At 40.0% G+C, this 9,131-nt stretch overlaps 1 protein-coding gene across 1 annotated transcript in view; it reads right to left on the bottom strand.

The window, feature by feature from the left end:
* LOC119426845 (partitioning defective 3 homolog) overlaps window positions 1-9,131 on the bottom strand; it is a gene marked incomplete in the record, with an annotated part of 408,661 nt that overhangs the window by 168,003 nt on the left and 231,527 nt on the right. Inside the window, 1 exon segment of the mRNA XM_037694428.1 lies at window positions 5,772-5,946. Coding sequence (XP_037550356.1) covers window positions 5,772-5,946 — 175 coding nt within the window.

The raw sequence follows: 9,131 nt of genomic DNA, 5'->3' as shown, positions 1-9,131 counted from the left end.
AAAAAAGAAAGATGACAACAATGGACAACAGCAACAACAATAAGCAGTTATAAAAAATACTACAGTTTTTTTTTTTTGTTTTTTTTTTAACAAATAGGATGGCTAAAAGGAAAAAGGTAACAAAACAAAAAAAACAGCTAGATTCCAAGACAAATGTATAAAACTAAAAACAGGAACATGTCTGCATTGGTCCCTGCCAGGAGTCCAACAGATTCTTAAAGCCACTTAGAGAGGTCAAGGTCGAGAGCTTCAAATCTTTTTGTAAGATATTCCAGGAAACAGGAGCGGAGTAGGAGAAGGCCCTTTTGCCTAGTTCAGTCCTCACTGAGGGAACACTGCAGGTAATAATGTCCTGAGAGCGCACTCCGTAGCTGCACTCACGCAGAGACATGTAGGAGGAGATGTATGAAGGCAGCAGACCATGAAGTGATTTAAAGATGAAAATGTACCAGTGAGAGAGTCTGCGTGAAGTTAATGATGTCCAGTTAACCAATGAATACAGGGTGCAGTGGTGGGTACGATAATCACAGCCAGTTATGAATCTTAGTGCACCATGATAGACAGCATCCAACATCTGCAGGGTTCTTGTAGGAGCATTCATGTAAATAATATCACCAAAATCAATTGAGGGAAGGAAAGTCACAGATACAAGGTGTTTTCTAGCATTCAGGGTTAGACAGGATCTGTTTCTGAAAAAGAAACCCAGTTTAACTTTCAGTTTCTTTACCAAGTTTTCCACATGGAGCTTAAAAGAAAGATGTGAGTCGACCAAGATACCCAAATATTTATAGGAATCAACAAACTCAATGGGGACACCATTTGAGGATAAAATCAGAGGAAGAACTGCTGGGACCAACTTCCTATTTGAAAAAAGCATCCCTTTGGTTTTTTCGGCATTTAGGACAAGTTTGAGGCGGAACAAATCTGTCTGGATGATGTTGAATGCAGATTTCAGAAGCTGGAAAGCCTTAGCAACTGTTTTAGCTCGACAATAAACAACTGTGTCGTCAGCATAGAAATGTATGGATGCATTAGGGATGTTTTTACCTACATTATGTATGTAGATTGTAAAGAGGGTGGGTCCTAAGACTGAGCCTTGTGGTACACCATTGTTGAATGTTAAATAACTGGAGGAAGTACCATTATGTTGAACACATTGCCTCCGGTCTGAAAGATAGTTAGAGAACCAACCAATGGTGTGATCTGAGAAACCGATTTCTGAGAGTTTATGACACAAGATGTTATGATCCACAGTGTCAAAAGCTTTAGACAGGTCTAAGAAAAGTGCAGCACAATAATCTTTAGCATCCAGTGCTTCAACAACGTCATTAAGAACCTTCAGTGAAGCAGTGGTTGTGCTGTGTTGTTTCCTGAAACCAGATTGATGTGGAGGTAAGATGTTAAATGAGTCCAGGTAATTTTTGATTTGAGAGTTTATCAGTTTTTCTAGAACCTTGGCTAAAATGCAGAGTTTAGAGATTGGTCGATAGTTGTTCAGTGATGTGGGGTCACCTCCCTTCAGCAAAGGAAGAACAAAGGCTGTTTTCCAAGTGTCTGGGATGGAGTTTTGTCTTATGGAGAGATTGAAGATGTGGGTCACAGGGACTGTGATGATATGAGCAGCCAGCCTTAAGAAATAAGGTGGAAGTTCATCTGGACCTGCAGATTTTTTAGGATCAAGATCTTTTAACAGTTTATTGACCTCACTGACTGAGAACGGAGAAAAAGAGAAGGTGTGATTAACTGAGGATTGACTTGTAGGAGGGATTTGGTTTGTAGAAGTTTGGTTATTAAGTGAAGTGGCTGATTTTCCATTAGTAACTGTGTCAAATAAAGAACCAGAAGCAACAAAATGTTTGTTGAAACAGTTCAGGATCTCGTGCTTCTTTGACATAGGAGCAGAGTTGACGAGAAGTTGTGATGGGAGGTCAGATGATTGGGGGGTGCCTGAGAGAGATTTAATTGTTTTCCAGAATCTGTTAGGGTCATTTAGATTTTTGGAAGTCTGAGATAAGAAATAGTTGCGTTTTGCTGCTTTGACAGAAGTTGTACATTTATTCCTCATCTGTCGGAAACTCAACCAGTCAGTGTCTGAGTCAGATTTTCTCGCTGCAGCCCAAAGATGATCTCTCCTGTGCAGGAGGTCAGCTAGCTCTGGAGTAAACCAGGGGCTGTCTCGTCCCTTTATTCTGAACTGACAAAAAGGAGCATGTAAGTTCAGGAAATAAATGAAATTATTATGGAAATAGTTCCAAGCAGAGTTCACATCATCAGTTAACAGAATACGATGCCAGTCAAAGTGAGACAGATCCCAGAGGAATGACTGTTCACAGAAATGTTTCAGATCCCTTTTTTTAATTAATCTGGGCTTAGAAGGTGGAAGTTTAATATTTCTTAAAGCCGCTGTCACACAATGATCACTCAAAAGATCAGCGAATACACCTGTACCAGGGAATTTGTGAGGCATATTAGTTAGAAACAGGTCTAAGATGGAGGAATTGTCAGGGTGGCTTTTATTTAATCTGGTGGGGGAGTCGATCAGTTGGGATAAATTAAAAGACAAGCAACATTCCTTGAATTTGTCACAGAGGGGGGTCGACTTACACCAATCAATGTTGAGATCTCCAGCTAAAAAGACCTCTGTGAATTTTAAATTACCAAGGAATTCCTTAATGGCATTTAATGCCTCAGGTGAAGCTGTGGGGGGGGCGGTAGCAGCAGACTACAGTTAAAACCTGGCCTCCATTCAAGGTGATGTTTACAGATAAGGCTTCAAACTGATTTGGAATTGTTTTGGAAGTCACAATACTTGAAACCAGGGTATCTCTAATGTAAATAATGACTCCACCCCCTCTTTTTTGACGATCACAGCGGTAGATGTTAAATCCATTGATTGCCACGTCATTATTCATTACAGATTTGTTGAGCCAGGACTCAGAAATAAAGATAACATCAGCCCCAGAAAAACTGACCAGGATTTTCACAGCATCAAGTTTTTTCAGAAGGCTACGAGCGTTTACATGCAGAAAATGAAGCCCAGAGGCGTTTTTAAAGTCATTTGGTGTGCTGTAATTAGTGGGGGGTCCAGGGTTGGGCTGAATACCTGAGAGCAGTAGCAACATTATTATCAGACATTTTCTTGAGTTTTTTGTGACTGATGTGTGATTACAGGAGTTAACAGTGTGGCAATTATCCCCCATAATTGAACCATGAGAAACATTAATGAAGACGTGATCATTCAGAACCCAAAAACAGTGAAAGTTGCAGTGATGGACAGATTCAGGTATATTAACAAGATTCAGTGACTCCAGATAATCTGAGAACTGAAAATAGTGACAGTAATATGAATGATGCAGAAAAGATTCAGACCATAAAATGTCACAGTTCAAATGGGCAAACAAACCCGACGAGGTGGCCCAACTGCAGTTTGAGTCAGGCTGAGGGGGGCTCCGGCCCCCCTGTGAAGAAGGATGGATGGATGGATGGATGCTCCCATGAGAAACAGAAGCTGGGTCCAGAATCAACAGGCCGAAACAGAAACAGAAAATTCGCAGCAAATAGCAGAGCGAGCTGCCAGCTTATCTGCACATCTACATCTATTCATTTACATGTGTAGGTTTCTTAGGCAGGGCAGCACGGTGGCACATCTGGTAGAGCTGCTGCCTCTCAGCGAGCAGGTCCTTGGTTCAAAACCCCAGTCCAGGGGCCTTTCTGGGTGGAGTTTGCATGTTCTCTCCGTGCATGTGTGGGTTTTCTCCGGGTTCTCCGGTTTCCTCCCACAGACCAAAAACATGCATGTTAGGCTGATTGGTAACTCAAACTGTCCCTAGGTGTGAGTGAGAAAGTGAATGGTTGTTTGTCTCGTTTGTCTCTATGTGGCCCTGTGATGATAATGGATGGATGGATGGATAGATGGGTATCTTAGGCTCCTTACACACTGGATGAAGACCCTAATATGATATTTAAAAATCTGCCAGAAGGAGGGTCTTTATGGGTTCCTGAAAAGATCTTCAGGCATATAAGAATGCAGTGGGCTCCCAAATGAGTACGTAAGAGTTGGATACTCAGAGCTAGGTGTGACGTGTTGAGATAAGGGGATCATGCGAGGTGGTATGTCCACTGATTTCTTGGGGTTCTCTTACTAGAGGACAATTTTTGTCCTCTTTTATTTTTTTGCAGGCCTGCTGTCACACCATGCTACACACCTGGGATCACTTCCTCCTCATCAGTGGACTGCATAAAAGCTTCAATGATCCAGTGCCATCCAACTTTTCTATTTAAGAATTTTGCTTGGATGGGAAGTTTAGTAGGGATTCCCCGCCATTTTCTTTTAACAATTTTTTCTCCTGTTTTGTGGCCAGCCAGGGAACTCAGGAATTGTACTTTTTGTTAAGTCAGATGTTTTGTGATTTTGTTTTCTAGACAGAAGGGGCATTCTTTTGTTTGTTGTTTTGACCTTGGCTACCCTGAAATTCATTGCTTCCCTTCTGTCTGTAACGCCTGGAACCAATAGATGAATAAAGCAGTAGCTATGTTTACATGGATATAAGTAATTGGAATAAACGGCCGTTCGGAATAAAAATGCATCATGTAAACGCCCCGTTCGGATTATTTTTTATTTATTCAGCGTGATCCGAAAGAATTTGTGATCAGAACGAAATGGGTGGTTTAAGCCGATTCATAACCCAAACAGCGTCCATGTAAACACTTGATCTGTTCATTTTTTCCGATCGTGAACAACTGACCTGATTGCGCATGTGTGACCTATGTCATTTTTGCTTGGCTAATGCTAATAATATTAGCATGTTGGTGAAGCAAACTGGTTGGTGAGAGACACCACACTTCTACTAGAAACTTTGAAAGAGCTCAAAATGATCTGTATTACCTGTAGCTCAGTTAGAGAGTGCAGTAAAGGTTTGTTTACGTTCATCCCGGAAGTAAACAGGAAGTAGAATTTCTTCTTCTGTGTTTTTTTAAAGGAGAGTTTACCACTCTGTGCATGTCAGTACTTCTGTTCAGAACAAAGCTCGCTGCATGTAAACACTCATCATGAATGGATTGTGCCCATGTAAATGATACATTTGAATTATTTAATCTGAAAACATTTCAATCCGGTCAAAGAATTTTGTGCATGTAAACATAATGTCATATTTGGCTGGTTTTGAGTTATCAACTTTGTGTTTAATTTATAATTTGCGTTACACCCTGTGCATCCTAGACTCAGTCCAAGGGTTGTAACATGAGGGCTAAGCATTGGCTGATATTTGCATATCCTAAAAGTGTTACTGTTGTAGAAAAAAAAATATCATTGTTGTGGTGGATGCCAAAATAGGCACAAAATGAGATAAGGCAAAAACATAGAGTCCCATGGTGGGCAGCTTCATATCAAATTTACAAACGTATGTGTGCATACCAATCAAAACTGTACACGTATGAAATGGCAAAAGAGCTAATTAACCTGGAGCCTTAAAATCTCAGTGAAAAATTGCAAAACTTGCACCTTTTAATCACTTAAAAATGTTTGGATACATCTTTCAGTACACTTCTATGAACTGAATATGATGTGCCATATACTTGCTAGAATTATGTTTTTGCCACTTTCAAATTCCACAAAATGTTACAAGTAGGCCTTGGTAGAGGAAGAATGAGACATTACTACAAGCAATCTGGTGGCTCAAAGTCCTTGGAACGCCCAACTGTAAAACTGGTGTTTTAAAATCTCAGCTCTAAAGGTAGCAGATCTAAATATATTTTTAAATTATTTCACTTACTAGATCGCAGAGCCGTTGAAGTAACTTCGATCTCACTGTTAGCTTGGTAAGGCTGAAAGGCCGAAGTTGGACTCATCTTATTGGCAAAGGGATCTGGACTCTGAGTTCCTGTGGAGCTGGTGCTGGTACCATCACCTCCATTGTGTGGATCCTGCTCTTGAAATACTGCTTCCAACTGAAAGGAAAGAAAATCAGTAAATGCTCAAATGTGTTTATACATAAATATATATAATGCAGTATAATCTGAAAAAAGGAACGGGATATAATACTGTCTTAAGTGCTATTGTGAAGTAATGTGATTGACATCCATATTTTTTTTTAATCGTACAGAGAGTAACAGGCCTTTTCCATAGCTCCCCTTCAGCACGACTTGGCTCAGTTTGGTACGCTTCCGAGCCTTTTTCCACTATCACTTATTTGTGGAACCGGTACCTTTCTGTTGTCCCTGTTTCTCAGTGGTACCAAGCAAGCCAATCTGGCACCAAAACATGACGTCAGAACACTGTTGGTCATTAACACAAAGTTTTGAAACCATTAGTGAAAAGGCCAGACTTCAGGGGTATCTGAGGCAGGCTTGAAACACAAGAGTCAGGGTGGCTTCTGGGTAATACCAGATGGCTAGGCCTCAGACTGACGAAGCCTCTTGGATGAGGGGCGAAACGTTTCTTTTTAACAAAAAAACGAAGTCCAGATGACATGATTCAACCTTTTTTGTTGTTACTGTTGGTCATTGATTGGTCAGGGGGCGGAGTCACTGGCTGTTGAGAAACTTTTTACATCAACAAGATGGATCATTAGCACACTGATGACTGATCAGTGTGCTAATGATCCATTGTTAGGCTGATGGTCCTTCTTGAGCATGTGAGCAGCTGGTTTTGGTTGTCAGCAGCAAAACTGGTTGATCCACTCTGAGACGGTGCTATTTAAGAGACTGAGATGAATACAGCTCCTCAGACTGAGGAAGTCTCTCGGATGAGAGACGAAACGTTTCTACATTTTTTTGTTGATTTGCTTTGTTTTGTTTTTTTGAACACACAGTATATATTAAACAACATTCGCAATAATATGTGTTTAAAATACTTGAGCTGAGATTTTTGTGTACTACCTGCATATCTACAGTATTTAGCAATAAATGTGGAGAGAGCATGCAACAAAGAAAGAATTAGTCACTGTTATGAGAAAACAGCTTTTGAAAATGTCACTATTTTGGTCTTTTTTCATGCATTTGCTACTTTTCATCTCCCTCGTGCAGGCAAATCTGCATATAAACAAGCTAAGTCTCAGTTTTTTTTATCTAATTTTGTTCATGTTCAAGAGCAGAGTGTCGTGCTATAAGGGTGTACATATTTGTGTGCCTGCATATGAATATATACGCATATGCCCATGTGGTTTATGGTTGTTGTAATTCACAGCAAACTCTTTCATGCTGGCTTTGCACAATTAGAGCAGGCTGTTTTTCCCCTCCTAAGATGTTTTGTTACATGCCAGTGCCATCTCTGAGATGCTCTCTGTCACTGAAAGCTTCTCCCATTTTACTCTAATCACATTCTATTCCAGTCTTAAAATTACATTCCTTGGGTTGTAAGGCTTCTTACAAATGTGTGCAGTATACCAGAGAGGCAATCAAAAAGAAAGGGATCTGCTGCTACAAAATATGAAAGCTGTTATAAAAGGTAATACCTTGCAGCTTTGCTTTTAGATAAATGTGTCGATTTAAATGCCAACTAACAGAAGACTTCAGTTTGTGTTTAACTGTAAATACAGTTAGCAATGTTGATCACTGTGGTAAATGTCTTCCTACTTGTTAAAAAAGTGGGGTCAACACATTTTATGTAAACATGTTCAGAATGGGTCTCATAACTTTTATGGACAGAATTTCTCAATGTATCCAGGGGGCGGAGGGATTCTGATTCCGTGACCACAGGATTCTTTCTCTGCTATTTGCAGATGATGTGATCCTGCTGGCATCATCGTGCCGGGATCATTCGAACCGCGCCAGAGTTAACTTAAACCGAACCGAGACCTAGGTTTTTAGGCAGACCAGAGTTTGCTTTTTTGGTTCGTATCAGAGTTCGATGGCACATTCACACCTCTCCAAACGAACTGGACTTTCTAAGCAAATGGACTAGAGTTTGATTAAAGCTGACTAAACAGGGCTGTGTGAATGCATCCTAATCACCTGTTCTACCATCAGTCTAGTTTTGTTTAAGTGAGAGCCGCCTTGAAATCTAGATTTTTATTGGTCTGAAATGACGGCATCAAGAATTTTAGTCATAAAAAGGGGAATCCCCAAGGTTCACATTAAATGAAGGGATTTCCCAGTGCTACAGCAGATGACAATTGTTGTTGTTGCAGATTTCAAAGAATATGAACAAAGTTTGAAATAAAATCATTATTTCATGAGACATACCTTTTAGAAAACAGATTAGAACAATTTAAAAAAACATAATTACTTGTGTTTATATAACATATCAAGCATTCAGACATATCAAGACAGGCAGTAATACTGAATACTGCTTAAACCAAATGTAAACTCAGACTAGAAGATTTGTCCCCCATTTCAGTGAATGTGTGAGCCAATGGATCATTGGAGACTCAATCATGCTCCTCATTCATATGTTGCTGGGAGTATTTAGCAGCTCAACAAGCCCTGTGTCTGCCAGCTGCCCATTCAGAGAAGTGTTGAATGCAAAGAGTAAATCATGTTTTATTTGCTTTCAAAGTCTCTTTAATTAAGTCCATTTTTTCATCTTTTCACCAGACACTACAGAACACTGCTGGTTTTTGACATGTAGTACCTAAACTCATCCATACACCTATTTCCAAATTGAATAAGCCAGTATTTATCTTGAATTCATATTAATGACATCTAGTAAATGCTGATCAGTTGCACTACACCCCAAAAAACATGAAAAAGTCAATTTTGTTGTATAATCTGAAGATTTATTACAAAATTTGTGACATAAACATCAATATTGTTATGGTCCTCCAGCAAGTAAAGACAAACAATCATTGGGATGATCACAATTTCTCTTTTGTTGTCCACATGCACAAGTTTTGTTATAAATTGGTTTACCAAAGGTTCGGTTCAATTAATTCCCATTTAATGTTTGTTTTTTTTAAGTCTCCAAATTTATCCATCCATGCATCCATCCATCCATACAACATCTTTACTCGCATCTTCCTTTTCAGGTCTCAGGGGTCACTGGTGCCCATATCCAGCTGTCACTGTGCGAGAGGCGGGGGACATCCTGGACAGGTCTCCAGTCCATCACTGGGACACATAGAGACAAACGAGACAAACAACCATCCACTCTCTCTCTCTCTCTCTCTCTCTCTCTCTCTCTCTCTCTCTCTCTC

This window comes from Nematolebias whitei, chromosome 20, assembly GCF_014905685.2.
Source record: "Nematolebias whitei isolate Nwh7 chromosome 20, NemWhi1, whole genome shotgun sequence".
Lineage (NCBI taxonomy): Eukaryota > Metazoa > Chordata > Actinopteri > Cyprinodontiformes > Rivulidae > Nematolebias > Nematolebias whitei.
This window is presented reverse-complemented; position numbering and strand designations above follow the sequence as displayed.